Source organism: Euprymna scolopes, chromosome 42 (assembly GCF_053919585.1).
Source record: "Euprymna scolopes isolate OS-2025 chromosome 42, ASM5391958v1, whole genome shotgun sequence".
NCBI lineage: Eukaryota > Metazoa > Mollusca > Cephalopoda > Sepiida > Sepiolidae > Euprymna > Euprymna scolopes.
In genome coordinates, this window is record NC_136523.1 from 34,865,309 (window position 1) to 34,884,811 (window position 19,503).

At 35.9% G+C, this 19,503-nt stretch overlaps 1 protein-coding gene across 2 annotated transcripts in view; it reads left to right on the forward strand.

The window, feature by feature from the left end:
• Positions 1-5,077, forward strand: part of LOC145267013 (mediator of RNA polymerase II transcription subunit 8-like) — a 42,105-nt gene extending 37,028 nt beyond the window's left edge. For both annotated transcript variants that reach the window (XM_080122912.1, XM_080122913.1), the window contains 2 exons: positions 1,913-2,080; positions 4,889-5,077. In XM_080122912.1, the coding sequence (XP_079979038.1) occupies positions 1,913-2,080; positions 4,889-4,974 (254 nt within the window). In that variant the 3' untranslated portion in view covers positions 4,975-5,077. The remainder of the gene's footprint in view (positions 1-1,912; positions 2,081-4,888) is intronic.
• Positions 5,078-19,503: the final 14,426 nt, after the last annotated feature.

Here is a 19,503-nt window from a genome sequence, read left to right on the forward strand (position 1 = left end):
TATAAAAAGATAAAAATAACAATCCTTATTTGCACTTTTAATAATAAAATAAAAAATTAAGTTTTTGTTTTATTTTTAATTTTATAAGAATATATGTTTATGAAATTATAAAAATGTTTTTTTTATTTTAAAAATTCGTTTTTTATTTGAAATTATACAATAAAAATGTTTCTGAAAGTATAAAAATAAAATTATTAAAATCAAAATAACAAAATTTCAAACATAAAAAGAACATATCCAATACATAATATTCCCAAAATAATTTGAAAAGATTTTAAGTGTTTTCAGTAATTAAAAAAAAAAAAAAAAATAATAATACTAATTTCAATAAAATATAAGAAAAGGACATGACTGAAAAATTTACAAAATAAAAATAACACAATCAATCTTTAGTAATTGTTTGTATTTTGTAGATGAGGTGTTTTCGTTGATTGAGATTGTCGGACTGACTTCCTCATCTTGGTTGTTATAGTCACACCGTTTCGGCCGTTTTGCCTCCGGCCTTCATCAGGTGTTTTTTTTTTGTATCGAACTGGGGAACCGTTTATTAGGAGTCTCGAACCCAACCCTTTATTATTATTACGGGGGTACCGTGTTCGGACTCCAGCTAGGCTCTGGGACATAGTTGCTGATTCTCTGTTTTGACTGTTACTTTTCACTGCCTTCGTTCAGGATTGAACTCAGCACCTTTGGGTAACTGTAAACTTTGATACAACATCTAGGACCACTCAGCCATATGTCACTAGCACAATCAATCTTTATTTGCATTTTTAATAACAAAACGTATTTTCAATAATTCTTAAAAATAAATCAAACTAATTTCAATAATTCTTGATTAAAATTTTTAAACATTCTTTTAAAGAAAAGTGTGTAAAAAGTGTTTCCAACAATTGAAAAAAACAAAAAATAATTTCAATAATTCTTGATTAAAATAAGACCAAAAAACTTAAAAATGATTATTAAATAAAAAAAGAAAGATTGAAAAAACGTTAAAAAAAAAAAAAAAAAAAAAAAAAAGTACATGCACTGGAGAGATATTGGTGTGAGAGAAAAACGCAAAGGAACTGATTTGCCTCGTCACTGATTCTGGTAGCAGCCATACAGGATGTTAGGAAGTATGCCAACTGACTATAACCATAATGCAAAGTTTGTGTAACTTATGACAACAAATGAAAAAAAATGGTGCTTCTACATTGGGTCAAATTTTTCAAAATTTTGTAGTCGATAAATGGAGTTTTCAGATAAAAAAAAAATGGTTTCAACTGATTTTTTTGTTAATTCTAATAAATTACAATGGTAGCTTCCAAATTATGCAGTCGAAATTACCTGAATATTATTGAATTATTAAAAAAAACAACTTTAATCGTGTTAGCAGGTGAAAAATTGCCGCCATCTTTGTTTAATTCAAACGGAAAATTACCCCCCTGTTGAACTCTCCTGTGTTTTACGATCATTTTCATCAAATTCTATTTTTTGTTTTCTTTAATAAATAATTTTCTACCTTATCGATTTTCGTAATTTTTTTATATAATCATCTTAAAAATACGAGAAATACGTAGAAACCATTGTTTTTATTTGAAATTCAATATTCCCAATAGGGTAAGAAGCGGTAAAAAAATTAATATAAATGAAGAAAATGTCTAATGTCAATAACATTTCATGAATGTAACGATAAGTAATAGTTAATTAATTACCTGTCCTTTTTCAAATCCAATATGCAAATATCAGGAAGTTTCATCGAATGTCCTGCTGACTGAAATATTTCTTTTTTTTTTTTTTCCTGCTCAACTTGTGTTTCTCTTCTCAAACTCAAAGTATTAGTTCTTGTGGGATTTTTGATGAATTTGAATTTCAAATGATGTATTTTCAAGCAAGTCTTTTACTTTATATATCGTTTTTTATATTATTTTAGATCAAAAATCTGCCCAGCCACAGACTTCATCAATGGCGGACACAAATTCTTTGATTCAGGCAATTACCGTTGGAAAAGGCCTGAAACAGCCTGCCCCTCGCCGGTCAGAAAACTCGCACCAAAACAATAACAACGTTAACACTCAGCCACAATCACAGAAAGCGCCTCGTGAGTATAGATGGATACACACCTTCAAGGGAGGTAACTCCCAAACAAGTAGTCACCTTTTCTATCTGCCAAGCAAACTTATAAGAATCTCAGAGTTTTAGTATTATTATAATTTTATGCGGGGTACAAAATTTCATTGTTGCAACCATGACAGGAAAACTGATTAAAAGTGGGAAACGAGGAGAAAAAAAAAAGAAAACAGGATAACCCTATATGTCTAAAATATGTCATACGTATTTGTATTTTTGACATATTATTTATTTTTTTATTTTTTTTAAATCAATTTTCACCCCAAACAAGGCGTAGTGCCACTTTGAAGTAGGGGGCGACTATCAAGGACATAAGCTGCAGGGACATTATGAAGGGAGATGAGCAGCAAGATGTTTGTTCACATTACACTTGAACTTCTGCATGTCAGTACAGTTTGGAAAGAAGAATCTCGGAAGGGAGTTCCAAAGTCTAGCAGTTCTGAGGAAGAAACTCCTGGAGTAGAAGGCCTTCTCTTACATCTAGGGATCTCTACAGTGAATGGGTGGGATTTAGCTGCTTGTCGGGTATTTACGTCAACCGGCTTGCCGCACAAAACTAAGTCAAATATTACGCCACTTCCTCTTTCTTAATTATTAGAATCAACGCATGTGTTCATTCCTACTTTCCTTTTAAAAACATAAATTTGCAACGTCATAATGATGTTTGTGATGTTGGCTTAATAAATAACGTGTTCGCTTACGGGGTTCGCGCCCAGCACAGATCATTTTTTTTTTTTCTTTTAATAACACAATAATCAAATTTAAGCATAAAAACATTTATTTTGGTTTAAAAAAAAACATCTATTTTGTTATTTTTAAAATTGAATTAATTTTAGTTTGTTTTATTTTTATGTAAGTTTTTTCTCTCCTATCTTTTGAAGGAGACATTTGAAAAAATTCTGAAGTTTACCGACTGTGCTTAGATAAACATCACAAATTAACATGGCCGTTGCAACGGACCGTAAAGAGAAATGTTTCTAGACAGAAGCAGCATTTAAGATATTTGCTTAAACTGGCGTATAGTCATAAAAAAGTGCTCAATATTATGAGAATAGCTTCTTATCTTTGTATCCCTTCTGCCGAAGAATCTGGTGTGAATGTAGTTAAGTATTTCTTTTTTAGGGCGATTACATTTTTGTGTTTTTAACCATTTCATTTTTTTTAGTAGGATTCCTGTATCTTTTTTTTTAAATTGCTACATTAAAGTAAAGTTACCCCCCCCCTCCATCCATATACTTGGATAGGTGTGTGGGTATCGAAATTGCCCACGATGAAATTGGCATATAGAAATGGAAAAGTCAATATTCTTAGTATTGAAGATGTGTTCAAATGGAACTTTGTTTCTTCTGTTTATTATTTGTGGACCCGGGTAATGCCGGGTATCTCTGATAGTCTATAAATATAAAAGCGAAAATGTATGTATGTATGTTCGCTTTTCCTCGATGTCCACGAAAGGCTTCTTTCAAACAAGCCTTTGCTCGCTTCACAACTTTTTAAAACTTTTTATATCTATAAATTGTAATATCTACGAATTATCCACGGGCTCGCCTCTCTATTTAATTTTATTCACTTTTAAATGTTAATTATTCCACATTTCCCGCATCGGCACGCGTTACATTCGCTTTTCGGTATAAAAAAAGCGAACCTCGACTCTAATCACAGGCCCAGAGCCAGTTTGTTCAATGTCGACTTCGTCATATCAGACTGTAGCTTTCATTTTGAGACGAGGGAGCGGGTTTTTAAAAACAAACAAACCCATTTATTCAAAACTGTCCCGCACAAAATAACTGCTGAATACCTATCGCTGTCACGTCAATCAAAAACGCGCACCTGTTTTTTTTTTTTTTTTAAACACTTTGCTATTTTCCAACTGCGCGTCGTCAACGCTTCGGGTTTTTTTCACATACCCCGAAAAACACCCGGGCAACGCCGGGTACCCCTCGCTAGTCTATTATATAAAAGGCAAGCACCCATGTGTATGTGTGTTTGTATGTCCAGCTAAAACCTGAAAACTACAAAACAAAGACCCACAAAATTGGTATATTCTTGATCAGCATTGCCCTGGATGAATAATATTTAAAATATACTAAAAAATTATTCATTCATTGATTAAGTAGTTTCTTTTTTAAGAAATAAAATCATTATTAAACAATTTAAAAGCAATTGATGTAAAATCTGAAGCATTACGAAGCTGATCTCAAAAGTTTAAGTTATTCTGCATTTATCTGCTCTTGTCTTCTTTTTTTTTTTAAGAAGTTGATATATAGTTCCTTTTTACTTACTCATAAAATTTGATTTCTCCCTTTATTTCTTGAAAATTTTTGCGAAAATGATGATGAGACAGTCACTCTTTGCAAACTCATAAAATTTGAGTTTTTTTTTTTTTTAATATAACTACCTATCAATTTTGGTCCTGGATATGACCTTAAACTATATCCAGTGGTGAGGCCCCAGCTTGCAGGCTTTGGGGAGTGTGGAGCCACCCTTTAATTGCCATTGCTCCCAGGTCCACTCTGACCTGGACTGGTAGTACTTGTTAAGGTCCCAACTATGGGTTAAATAGAAACCAACTTGAAAACAATTGGATTCGGCATAAAATAACCCAAAAAGGGTTTATATGCCATAAAATAAAAACAACCAAACCAAACCTATCAATTTACATGATTTTTGGAATGTGACTTCTTCTTTCCATGACAGGTACATACATCATAAAAATTTGGTATTTTTTAAAATTCCAAATAAGAACCTAATAATTTGCTTTCTCTTTTTATTCTTTCAGAATCTGCCACGATTTCGAAAGCGCCAAGTACCATCAAGACGAACATAAAAGCCGCCTCCACTGTCCACCCTTACCAAAGACCGTGACCGCCTTTCATTTGTTGGTTGAGTTTACTTCTTGAAGTTGTGGTCCATGACCACTAATGTATTATATCATGTTTGTAAATAAATTTCATTTTGTATATAAAAAGTTGCTTCTCTATTTTCATCATAATCCCTCTGACCCCCATCATGCCCCAATTGAAATGAATGGCTCTTGTCTCGGGGAAGCGCTATATCTTGACAAGCTTCTGGGACTGACCTTCGCTTAATAGTAAAATTGAATTTTTTTTTTTTTTTTTTTTTTTTTTCTTCATTCTTATCACTTCCTCCTATCTTTTTCTTGGCCCTCCCATGTGAACTGACCCTGCTACATCTGTTGTATATTGAAGGGAACAGCTCCCGGTTGTTAGAAACAAAGTAATTAGGATCAAAGATAATTATCATTAAAGGAGAATGCTGGAATCGAACGTATTTATCAAAAGTTAAAATGAATGCATATTGTCATTTGGATACGATTCCAGGAATGCAGGGGAATTATCCACTGCGTGTCGGGAGCATATGCAATATCCATGTGCAAAACATGCACATGTTGGCCACGTTCTGATGTCACAAAGAAATATAGTTTCAAAATATACGGTTTAGTTAGGGTCCGAAAACGGTTGGTAGTTGAGAGAGGAGAGACAGAGCATGCAGAGTTCAGTTCGAGTTGAGTTGGAGAGATAGTTAGCCTAAGTTCCTTCAAGAACTAAAGGGGAGGAGAAGACAAAATGCAGCAATCTAACACGGAAACTCTTCTACATCTGGTTGTTGACACAGACAGGAGAAACCTATAGTGTCCCTCAAGGTTTCATCCTAGGCCTTACTCTCTTCCTGATCTCCCAAATGACATTCTTAGATCATTCGTAGACATTTATGCAGACTACACAGCAATCTATGGTGACACTTCAAAGGCCAGCAATGACCAAGATCTTTCTGATTCCAATTGAAATGAATGGCTCTCATCTTGAGGAAGTTCCATGTCTTGACAAGCTTCTGGGATTAACCTTCACTCCTTACCTGAAATGGAACACATACATCAAATCTGTTGCCAAGATGGCTGGAAAAATGGTTGGATCATTCTACCGGTCCAATAAGTATCTTAATGCCGATGCTATCCTCTATCTGTATAAGAACCAGGTATGCCCTGAAATGGAGTAATGTTGCCACATCTAAGCAGGAGCTGCTTTGATAGAGTTTAAAACTGGCTTTGAAATCTAGTAGGTGATGCCTTTTTTTCTTCCATGCAGCATCTTTAACACAAAAGAGACATTGGGAGCTCGTTTCTGGTCTATCGGATTATTTTCATAGCAAGTGCTTATCTGAACTCTAATCTATGGTTCCCCCTTGCCAAACTTTCACAAAGAAACACTTGTCTAGCTGCAACCACTATCAACAATTTCCTCCATTCTCCATCTGTGCCTAAATCTAAACACGGATTCCATGAACACAACTTCTTTCCTAGAACCATCCACCTGTGGAATACTGTTCTACTGGCTTGCTTCCTGGCTGATTACAATATCATAACCTTCAAGTCCAATGTGAACAAATTCTTGTTGTGCCATCCCCTTAAATAATCAAATCCTTCACAATCTTTCACGAGAAACATCCGTCTGGCTGAAACCACTGTCAATAATTTTCCCCACTCTTTATCTCTGCCTAAATCTAAACTTAGATTCCATAAGCAGGGCTTCTTTCTCAGAAGTGCACGACTGTGGAACTCTCTTCCGTTTGCCTGTTTCCCACCTGACAACAACTTGGATGTCTTCAAGTCCAACATAAACAAATTCCTGACAAACCGCCCTCTTAAGTAAAACACTCTATCAAATCTCCAATACTAATGATTACTACAATACTATCTCATTGATTACTGTACACGCAATAACCCTTATCCCTGAGTGGCTTCCGGGCCTTGATAAGTGGTGACCTCCATGTAAAAAAAAAAAAAAAAAAAAATTTACACGATTAACGATTCCTAAACTACCAGCTTATATTCATTAACCCTTATCCTTATGTGGCCTTTGGGCCTTGATAAGTGGTGACTCCTTTGTAAAAAAGAAAGAAAAAAGCTTTAATTTTTTTTTTTTTTGTGTTCATCTGTACAAAATTAGTTAGGTTGACTGAAACAGTAGCTAACATTCGACATAACGTTCAATGCTAACAAGACTAAGCTTAGTTCCTTTATTACATGAAACCTTCTTTTACTTTTTTTATTGCCTTTTACACAAAACCGGGCTTGGTGCTACTTTGATGTAGGGAGCTACTATCTGGGACATAAGTTGTAGGGAGTTGAGCAACAAGATGTCTGTTCACATTACACTTGAACTTCTGCATGTCAGTACAGTTGGGAAAACAGGAACCCGGAAGGGAATTCTAAAATCTAGCAGTTCTGTGGAAGAACTAGTAGAGTGAAAGGTTTTCTGGAATCTAGGGATCTCTACTGTGTAGGGGTGTGATTTTGCTGTTTGACGGGGGGGGTATTTACGTTGAGTGTGTACAAGGGCTTGTAGTGTGTCAGAGCACATACTATTAAAATATTTGTAAAATAGGCAGAGGGATGCAACATTTCGTCGATGGGAGAGAGGTTTAAGCTTATCAGTTTGGCAACTCTCTCTTTTTTTTTTTTTTTTTTTTTTTTTTTCCAATCCTGTTCAAGAATGAAAAACTAGTAGCAGATGCACCAGCCCAAATTTGACAACAGTACTCCATACATTGGCGAATGATGGCCTTGTAGAGGTACAGGATACATTCAGATGTAAGTGACTTTCTAGCACGATAGAGGGAGCCCACCCTCCTCGCAGCATCCATGGCAATGCTCTTGATGTATCTGTCCAGCTCCTGTTCCCTGTGAACATTAAGCCAAGGAGTTTGAACGAAGTCTTTCAGGTATTGTCTCATCAGCCATAGTTTCTTGTAATTATTGAAAGAAAGAAGTTTAGTCTTAGCAGCATTGAATGTTGCCATCCATTTTTGTCGCTATTCCACTACAGATTGGAGGTCTTCCTCTAGTGTTTCTGCCATTTCCTTAGATATGTATTCCTTTGATTTCCCCTCGTGCCTGCCATAGAGTGTGGTGTCATCTACAAATATACCCATCTCAGAGACAATTTTATCAGGGAGTTCATTTATGAATGTCAAGAATAATAAAGGTCCAAGGATCGACCCCTGAGGCACACACGCGTGTATATCATGTTCTTTTGAGTGACATCCATTGAGGGCAACCTAGATTCTTTTCTTACTTAAAAAGTAAGAGAAGAATCTAGGTTGTTCCACTACAATTTATAATTTAAAATATTGCAGCATTAAGGTTTTTTTTTAAATTCAATTTAACATAATATATAAGTTCTTAATGTTGCAATATTTTAAGTTATAAATTGATTATATTTTTTACTAGAATACCTAGTCTTCTTCTTTTCCAGTTTTAAAAACTATTTTTTTTTTTTTCTAAGCTTAATCTTAACCATATTACTTTTCATGCTCGCATTTTTCTATGTAATCCATGGTTTTTCTATTTTTTTTTATTTTTTTAACATTTCTTTTTTGTGTTCAATATCATATGCATTGTTAGCAATCCATAAAAAAATTATTACCAACTTCTTAAATCGACTAAATAAAAAAAATCGTAATTAAGTAAAGAAACAGAAAAAAAAGAGAGAAACAGAATTAATGGGTGATGTTGTAAGCAAAACATTATCAGCTCTAGCACAGCAAAGAGCATCACTTTCGTTACCTCTCTCTATATAACCCAAATAAGATGGCATGCGAGGAACATTCCCACTACGATTTATGGTGTCGACGACGAAAAAATTGCTATGGTAACCCACAGTGAAGCAGAAGAAACCGTCTCTCACGTTCCTTACTAATTCTGAGGACTTTTGAACACCAGTAATTTTATTATTAATTTTGTTTTAATGAACTAAAATTGAAAAATTTTATTTTAAAATATCACTGAGAAGGTGACCTATAAACTGTAAAAATTGTTTAAAATGTGGTCGTAAAATTAGTGAGCGGTGAAGCTTTAGTGTGGTTATAAATGAGTAAAACTAACACTTAGCTATATAATTCAAACACGGTAGAGTTTGAATTATATATATATACACACACACATATGGGAAAATGTTTATATATATACACACAAATATGGGCAGGAGCTGCTAAAAACAGCCTATTCTGCCTTGAAAGAGTACAAAATAGACTTTATGGCTTAGTGGGGGGATGCCCTTTTCTCTTCCCTGCAACCTTTGTCTCACAGAAGAGATGTTGCGAGCCTGTCTTTGTTTTATCGTTACTTCCATGGCAAGTGCTCGTCTGAGCTCCAATCTCTGGTACCCCCTTGTCAATCTTTCACGATAAACATCCGTTTAGCTGAAACCACTGTAAAAAATTTTACCGACTCTTTATCTGTGACAAAACCAAAACGTAGATTCCATAAACAAAGCTTCTTTCTTAGAAGTGCACGCCTGTGGAACTCTTTTCCGTTTGCCTGTTTCCCACCTGACTACAACTTGGATGTCTTCAAGTCCAACATAAACAAATTCCTGATGAACCGCCCCCTTAAGTAAGACACTTTATCAAATCTCCATTACTAACGATTACTATGATATTATCCCATTGATTATTGTACACGTAATAACCCTTATCCCTGAGTGGCTTCCGGGCCTTGATAACTGATGACTACCATGTAAAAAAAAATAAATAAATAACTGGGTGACTCTAAATAGAGCCAGAGCCAAAGTAGGCAAAACAAGACAATCTCCACAAGTGGGGCCTTTATGTCTATGTGGAGAGGTACTTAAGACTTCTACCCAGTCATGGCTGATGGAACAAGAATATGTTGCCCTAATGGATTAAATAAAAAGTGAAGCCTAGACACCTCATCTTTATGTCCATGTGGAGAGGTACAAACGATGCACCACCTTAGGGAAAACTGCTGATTGGGTCCTCATTGCTCAAACCAAGACTTTAAGGAGGCAAACAGCACCACCATACGATGGGTTAATTTCTATTGCGATAAGATATGATGATGATGATGATAATGGAGCCGGGCAATATCGGGTTTTCAAAAAATAATAAAAAGCAGCCTTTTGAGAGAGATGTGTCCCATTTTCTGACTGTTGACGTAGAATGCTGTAAGTCAAATGAAACAAAAAAAAAAAAGACAATGGAAATTCCGATTTATGCAATGATAATAAAAACAGATTGTTTTGGGGTCAGAGAGTTACGGAGAGGAAGCCACCTGTCAGCTGTGGTTGCCTGCATATTTTTTGTCGTCATGATACCCTCTCTCCCTCCCTCCCCCCTCTCTCTCTCTCTCTCTGTCGATAACCACAAATTAGAATTGTCAAAATAAAGTGCAGTTTGTTTTAATATCCACTAAAGGAATCGTTTGATTTAGTTCTTGAAAACAAATATACATTTGCCTACTTCCAGAGTGCCCCTTTTTGGGGAGCTGGTTTTCTCCACCATTAAAAACGACTTTGTTAATGCTCAACACACCACTGGGTGTAATGGTTGATGATAATTTTTGCTTTCGTGGTGAAGCAAATTCTCTCTCTCTCTCTCTCTCTCTCTCTCTCTCTCTCTCTCTAGAGAGTAAATTCCCTCCAAATAAAACCATGTATAAAAACTGTTTAGTAGCGGTTGAGAAATAATCACTAGCTGCTTTCTCTCCTAAGTCAGTTCTCTCTAAATAAATCCTTCTTAGAGAACTCTCACCAAACGTCTCTTTGTGTCCTCTGTCTTCATGAAAAGAAGCTTATTTCTGTCACAACCACTAGACAAAAAGGTGACGGTGAAGAGAAGTATTATTCCCAGAGATGAGTGCCATGAAGTTGAAGCCATAGACAAAACAGATTGATACGACGAATGACGCCAGGTTTTTCAAGCTAGGAAAAACAAAGGTTTTCAAATTAATTTGATATAAGTTAAGAAGCAAATAATTTGTTAAAAGAACATTAATCTCTCTCTCCTAAATCAATTCTCTCCAAATAAAACCATTTATGAGACCTCTCAGCAGACGTCTCCTTGTGTCTACTTTTATATTGAAAAGTAATGGAAAGTACATAAAAGACCAGCATGTATACCCGCTGCACACATGTATAAAGACTTGAATTTTTATTTTTGAAAACATTATCCAAGTTGGTGACAGAATTATTCCCAGAGATGAGTGATATAAAGTTGAAGCAGTAAGCAACCTGGATGTCTTCAAGTCCAACGTAAACAAATTCCTAATGAACCGCCACCTCAAGTAAACACTTCAATAAATCTCCACACTAACGTACTGTACTTGCAATAATCTTTATCCCTGAGTGGCTTCCGGGCCTTGATAAGTGGTGACCACCGTGTAAAAAAAAAAAAAAAAAAAAAAAAAGGTTGTAGACAAAATAGAATGATACAAATGATACAAAAGTTTTTCGAGCAAGGAAAAGCTAGGGTTTTCAAATTAATTTGAATTAAGTTAAATAATTTGCTAAGAGAACATTTATTTCTTTTATATTAATTTATTTACTGTGGACTATCATTCTCATCTTTATTAGTTGTTGTTTCATGATGTTCCGTCCAACTATTCCTCTGGCTTTCGTCAGGTGGTAACCACGACGGATAGGAAACTTCGAATCTCGTGAGACAACGTACTAATAAAGATGAGAATAATAGTCCGCAATAAATAAAAATTAATATAAATAATTCTCATCTCAATAATGAATTCCAATTAAATAAAATAATATATATACGATTCGGTACGGACCCAACCATGGAAGATCAGATAATTAAAAAACGTGGATTTATAAGATCAAAAAATCCAGCCTTGATCGACCTTCGGGGCCCGTGGCGCAGTTGATAGAGATGAATCTCTACGGTTCCAGATGAGCATTGTCTGAAGATAGCGGTTTCAATCCTACCCAAAGCCGGCCAGAGGCTTACTTGGCCAAAACGTGGTGAGACGACAATTATGGATGGCAGTGATTGCTGAGAATGCAGATAGGAGGCTCGAAGTTCCTATCTGTTGCGGTTACCACCTGACGAAGGCCAGAGGAATAGTTGGCCGAAACGTTGCGAAAACAACAACCAATAAAGATGAGAATAATAGTCTGCAATAAATCATTTAATATGAATAAAACTCATCTCAATAATGAATTCCAATTTAAAAAAAATAATATATATTTATTTCTCTCTCCAAATAAAACCATTTTTGAGAACTCAGCAGACGTCCCCTTTTGTCCACTTTCATATAATCCTCCCACCGTATGCATGTATAAAGACTTGAATTTATTAAAAACATCATACAAGTTGTTGACACTGGATACTTTGAAATAAAAATCTGTATCCTTTGTTTTTATTTAATAAATATTGACAAGTAAAGTTGTAATGTTTATTTTTGAAACACCATGTATATATATATATATATATATATATATATATGATTTTTGGATTGTATCAACAAACTGAAAGAAGAACGATTATGGACCAAGATACGCGCCACACAAATACCAACCATTTCCAATAGCCATTACTCACGCCTGACGTGGTTTTGCTTGCACATAAACTGCTGGACTTAAATGTGATCTTTGACGTAAACATCCGAACTGATCATTAAACTGTGAGACACTCAAACGTTGATATTGATGGGAGAGTTCATTGTATAAAATTTTTGAATGTGAGATGATAATTATTTCCATAATCAAACATTGCCGTCGCTCACACAAACCATGAAAGACAGTAGTAGCCTAAAAATACTTGCTGTCACATGAGCTCTCATGAGAACTAAATAAAAAAAGAGTATTTTTTAACAATAACTACAGGTGTATGCATCAAAGTTTAAATAAAATTATTTGAAAATGTTAACTTTACAGATACGTTCGTTTGACAGAATTCGGGGAAAAACATCAATAGATCAAATAAACACCGCATATATATCCTATTTCATGAAATAAGTTTGTATGTGTATGTATATTTACGTGTTGAGGTGTGTGATTGACCTATTGGATACCATCGTGGCCTTTGAATCGTCAATATAGACATGCCCTGATCGTTTACTGACTAACACTTGGTAAAAGTCTTAAATTCAAGTATCTCTGTAACAGAGCGAGGGTGCGTGTATGTTAGCAGTAGAAGTAGCACATATGCAAATAACTGGGCACGATTTAGCAGCGAAAATAAAACGGACACGTATTCAGAGAGATGGGAGCAGTATTTAAAACACGAGAGAGTGGAAAGAAAACGTGTTTGAGACACAGGTGTTCGACAAAGCAGTTGTGTTCGAAACATGATTCGAATAATCTTTCTATATGGCGCAACAATAAAATAGCTGCATACAACGTGTGGGTCCTGAGTGTTGACACTTTTTTGAAAAGAAAGAAAGATATACTGACGATGGAGTGTATCTTCGAAATATATTTATAAATTTCAATATAAATTTAAAAGAAAATAAATGTCTGTTTATTTTGTAATAATGCGTTGTTTTGGCTTCAAACGTATCTAATATATATTTATTTTATTCAAACTCAACCAGCGTTTCTACCAAGGAACACAAACCCTAACGTGAATTCCGTGTGACCAACACACTGTTCCGACATTTGAAAAGACTACCGTAAAAACAACAAACGGACTTCTACTGATTCTATGCTCCAAAAACAAAATGGAAAAAAAAGAAAGAAAGAAAAACATACTGAAGATGAAGTTTTACTTCGAAATATATTTTTAAATTTCAATATAAATTTTCAATATAAATTTCACACAAAATAAATATCTGTTTATTTTGTGAAAAATGCGTTGTTTTGACTTCAAACGTATCTAATACATGTTTATTTTATACAAAATAATCATTTTTTGCTTTGGAAAAGTCACAAATTTTTCCGATTCCCGATTCCAATTAACACTACCAACACCACATTTTTTTTCTAAAATTTAAAATGTGTTCGAGACACAGGTGTTCGACAAAGTAGTTGTGTTCGAAACATGACTCGGATAATCTTTCTATATGGAGCAAGATTAAAATAGCTTTTGTTAAAACTAAAAAAAACGAGTTAGAGTTCTTCCCTTGTCTTTGTTTTCTTGCGACTATCTGCATACAACGTATGGGTCCCGAGTATTGACATATAACGACACGTTTTAAACAGAATCAAATAAAAAAAAAAATGACAAAAGAATCCTTTTTTGCTTCGGAAAAGAGTCACAAATTTTTCCGATTCCTGATTAATCATCCTAACACTACCAACAACACATTTTTTTTTTCTTGGTTGGTTGTTTTTGTTTTACGGCATATCAACCCTTTTCAGGTTATTTAATGCCGAATCCAAAGATTTTGGAGAAAAAGTTTTTAATAGAGCATATTTGTTTTTTTCAAGTCGGTTTCTATTTAACCCATAGTTGGGACCCTAACAGGTACTACCATTCCGGGTCAGAGTGGACCTGGGAGCATTGGTAATTAAAGGGTGGCTCCACACTCCCTAAAGACCACAAGCTGGGGCCTCACCATCGGATATAGTTTAAGGTCATATCCAGGACCCTTTTTTCTAAATATTTAAACAGTTCATTTCTCCTTCTCTGGCCGAGAGTGACCTTTTTGTCTCTGCTGTGAGGTCACCCATGATGGACGAATTTTGATGGATAAAAAAAACGGTGAAAAAAGAGGAGAGGAAAAGCGAGAAACATAAAGAGACGGCTTGAGAGATGGGGAGAGACAGAAATTTTAATATAAAGATATCACACATAATTTCACTTCTATTTAAATTTTATATGACCCTGAGCAACGCCGGGTACTCCTGCTTATCTATTTTAGAATTCTTTGAAAAATGTGTTTTATTTTTAAAATATCTTTTATTTATTTATTTATTTATTTTTTTGACATAGGCATCACCACTTATCAAGGCCCAGAGGCCACTCGAGGATAAGGGTTAAAGAGAATACAGTAGACAATTGGACAATGAAGTAATCGTTGATGATGTGAAGACAAAAGCTTGGTTTTAGATGCATTAAAAGTAACAAGCCACCTCTTTCCCCATTGTACCACTTGCTCAAGATCAGAGGAGAGAGAATTGAAGAGAAATTGGTCGTTTACGGTCTTACGGTCATATCTGAAATAATGTTATGAAATAATATTTTCAAAATGGATAAATATAGAATCCAAATCAATGCATAAACAAATATTTGTTCAACTACAACCACCACAAGTCCGACATTGAATATTTAATGAGAACAATAAAAAGTCATTCATGATTTTTTTTATTCCATTTTCACCCCAAGCAAGGCACAGTGCCACTTTGATGTAGGGGGCTACTATCGGGGACAGTAATTGCAGGGATACTATGTAGGGAGTCTTGAGGACGATGGCAACTCCCTCATGGTGGGTGTAGGTCGTCATACCTCCCAGAATAGAGGACGGTTTCTCCGATGGGGGTTATCAACCTTCCAGATCCAGTCCATCTGCTCTCACTCACTCCTAGAACATGGAAGTTAAAACGTCTCATCTCAGATGTTACCTCTGCAAGCTACTAAGGAGATGCCATCAAGAAGATATGGGCCTAATCATCAGAAAACGGCGTTCGGGGTGGATTGGGCATGTTCTACGGAAAGACTTACAATCAATCACAAGAACAGCACTGCACCGGACCTCAAATAACAAAGAGAGGAAGGCCGAGAGAAACTTGGAGAAGAACAGTGGAAAGGGAGCATTCTTGGGGCTCACTGGCTAGGCTGGCTTAGGGTAGGTGGAGGTGATTTATTGCTGCCCAATACACCACTGGGTGTAATGGTTGATGATGATGATGATGTAGGGAGTTGAGCAGCAAGATGTCTATTCACATTACACTTGAACTTCTGCATGAGAGAGTTCCGGAGTCTAGCAGTTTTAGGGAAGAAACTATTAGAGTAACATCTAAGGATCTCTAAAGAGAGACCGAACAGCCAAGTAGAGTCAAGGAGGAAGAAAGACCGAAGAGAGAGTACTGACCAGACCTCTGCTGTATTTATTTATTTTTTTTTTTACTTTCATCCCAAACAAGACATTTTGAAGTAGTGGGCTACTATCAGGGACATTATGAAGGGAGTTGAGCAGCAAGATGTCTGTTCACATTGCACTTGAACTTCTGCATGTCAGTACAGTTGGGAAAGCAGGGACCTGGAAGGGAATTCTAAAGTCTAGCAGTTCTGGGGAAGAAACTATTGGAGTAGAAGGCCTTCTTACGTCTAAGGATGTCTACTGTATAGGAGTGGGACTTGGCTGCTCGTCGAGTTTGTCGGGGGTATTTACGTCGAGGGGGTACAAAGGCTTGTAGTTCGTTAGAGCATCGTGGGGGCACAAGTGTCTGCAGTTCATCAGAGCATTCACCATTAAAATACTTGTAAAACAGGCAGAGGGATGCAACATTTCATGGATAGGACAGTGGTTGAAGCTTAGATGACAGTTCAGGACCTATCAGGTTGGTGACTCTCTTTTGAACCAAGAGTGAGAGACTAGCAGCAGATACACCAGCCCAAATGTGACAGCAATACTCCATACATGGCCGAATGATGGTCTTGTAGAGGTACAGGATACTTTCAGGCGTAAGTAGTTTTCTAGCACAGTAGAGAGAGCCCACCTTCCTCACAGCAGCCCTGGTAATGCTATCAATATACTGTTCCAACTCATGTTCCCTGTAAACATTAAGCCGACGAGGAGTTTGAAAGAAGTACTTTCAGGTAATTTACATTTAGGCTATTTTATGGGTGTTATCGTTATTTTGGTTCCATAGCTTGAATGACTTCTAGTAGAATTTGTTTCATCTGCGCAGATGTAGCCATGGATGCCACAACTGACATATGTTTTTATAGTATTATCTGTATAAATAAATAAATAACTAGCTATTATCACATTAGTCTCTCTTCTTTTGGTCTGTGGGTTTCATGACTTGTGTGAGCTGCGGCATTAGTCTCTCTCTTTCCTTCTCCAAATCAAATTCTTTAACAAAATTATTTTCTGGAGATGGTTTTCAGATGGCAGGTTACTCATCTCACATGCACGGAAATGAATTTCTTTTGGTCTGTGGGTTTCATGACTTGTGTGAGCTGCGGCATTAGTCTCTCTCTTTCCTTCTCCAAATCAAATTCTTTAACAAAATTATTTTCTGGAGATGGTTTTCAGATGGCAGGTTACTCATCTCACATGCACGGAAATGAATTTCTTTTGGTCTGTGGGTTTCATGACTTGTGTGAGCTGCGGCATTAGTCTTTTTTTTATATTACATTTTCACCCCAAACAAGGTACATTGCCACTTTTACTGTCGGGGACATAAGCATCAGGGGTACTGTGTAGGAAGTTGGGCAGCAAGATGTCGGTTCACGTTGCACTTGAACTTCTGCATGTCAGTGCAGTCGGGGAAGCAGGGACCCGGAAGGGAATTCCAAAGTCTAGCTGTTCTGGGGAAGAAACTACTGGAGTAGAAGGCTCTCTTGCATCTAAGGATCCCTACTGTGAAGGGGTGGGATTTAGCTGCTTGTTGGGTTTGTCAGAGGTATTTACGTTGTGGGGGCACAAGTGCTTGGAGTTCGTCAAAGCATTCTCCCTTAAAGTACTTGTAGAACAGTCTCTCTCTTTCCTTCTCCTGAGTAAATTCCCTCCAAATAAAACCATACATGAAAACTGTTTAGTAATGTTTGGAAAATGATAACTAGCTACGATAACATTAGCTTCTTTCTCTCCAAATAAAACCTCGAGAACTCTCAGCGAACGTATCCTTGTATCTTCTTCCTTAATGAAAAGAAGTTTATTTCTATGGCAACCACTGGACAAAAACGGTGACAAATCCTGAGTTTGGATATATTCAACTGATGAAGTCTAGGACTTCTGGTCTCTGGCTTTAATGACTTGTGTGAGCTGCAGCATTGTTTAATTGTGGAAATAATTTATCTGTATATTAGTGATGGGACGATTTCAGAATTTTTTTCCCAATTCCGATACAATTACCGATTCTGATTTGGATTCTTTTAATTTTTCTCAATATTCAATTAGAGATTTATTGATTGAAGATACCCCCAAAAGTTCTAATTTTTCTGATTCCGATTAATTGTTCCAACACTACTATATATATATATATATATATATATATATATATATATATATATACGGCATAATCATATTGACACACCGGTTCTCGCCAGATCACTATGCCACTAATCAACAAAACGGTGACAAATCCTGGGTTCGGATATGTTCTGATGAACCCAAAGGAGGGTGAATCTTGAGTCTAGAACTTCTGGTGTGAACTACAGCATAGTTTAATTGTGGAAATAATTTATCTATATATATATATATATATATATATATATATATATATATAAGTCAGCTAACATACTTCCTAACTTCTGGCATAGTGCTACTGGAATTGGTGACGAGACAAATCAGTTCCTTCAATTCTATTGTTCTTCAGTATTTCTATTGTGATTTATTTATAAGTGATTTATTGAAATAAAATATAAGAAAAGGATATTGAAAAAGTATACAACAAAAATTAACAATTAACAGATAAAAATAACGTCGGAAGTTAGGAAGTACGTTAGCTGAGTATAATCAGAAATATATCAGTATATATATATATATATATATATATATATATATATATATATATATATATATATATATATATAAAATATAACACGGAAATTACATAATTGTCGATGCAATAATTTATTTCAACCACATTCAACAATTTGGTTGAGATAAATTATTGCATCGACAATTATGTAATTTCCGTGTTATATTTTTTGTTATTGCTCTGTTTACCACATTGAGCTCTCATACCCGGATTTCCTCTGGAATTATTCCATTATAACACTATATATATATATATATATAGGGTGGAACGATAAAGTTGTTGCCCTAAAGAAAACAATACTACAGCTTTTATATCAAAACTTTTATTGAAAAATCAATTCAGATAACTTGATCATGTAGTAGAGCTGACATCTATTCAATGTAGGCGCCTTCAGTCTTAATCACCGCCTCGATTGGGGTCCGGAACTGGGAGCATGCCTTCTCCACATGTACCGGCAGGTGCTCGGCAAATACTCGGCGGATGGCAGCAATCAGGCTGGCTTTGGTGTGTGGGAAGTTATGTAGGTGATGTTCTCAATGTATGGCCAAACAAAGTAGTGCAGCTGGTTCAGGTCGGGGGAGGAGAGGGAGTCAGTGAGAGAAAAGTACTAAGTTGTAGCACTCCTTCTGAAGCCAAGCCTGGATCTCTTTGGACTTGTGGGCCAGCACTGAGTCCTGCTGCCACACCCAAAGTCTGCCTGCAGCCACCTGTTTTTCGTAGCAATCCAGCGATGCATTTTGAGAGTGCTGGCAATGGTCCTGTTGTCATAACTTGGATTAGTAGAGAGCATGAGTTGTACAGCAGTGCATCTCCGATCTCGTTCGTTGAAAATTGTGTCACTTTCAGACATGATAGAAGGCTCCTATCGCTCTTGGGATTTGTACACAATTGGCCAACTAGTAGATGGTCTGCAACAAAGAAAGAAAAACAGTTTTCATCAAATGGAAATGGAATCATGTCGTCTTTTCTA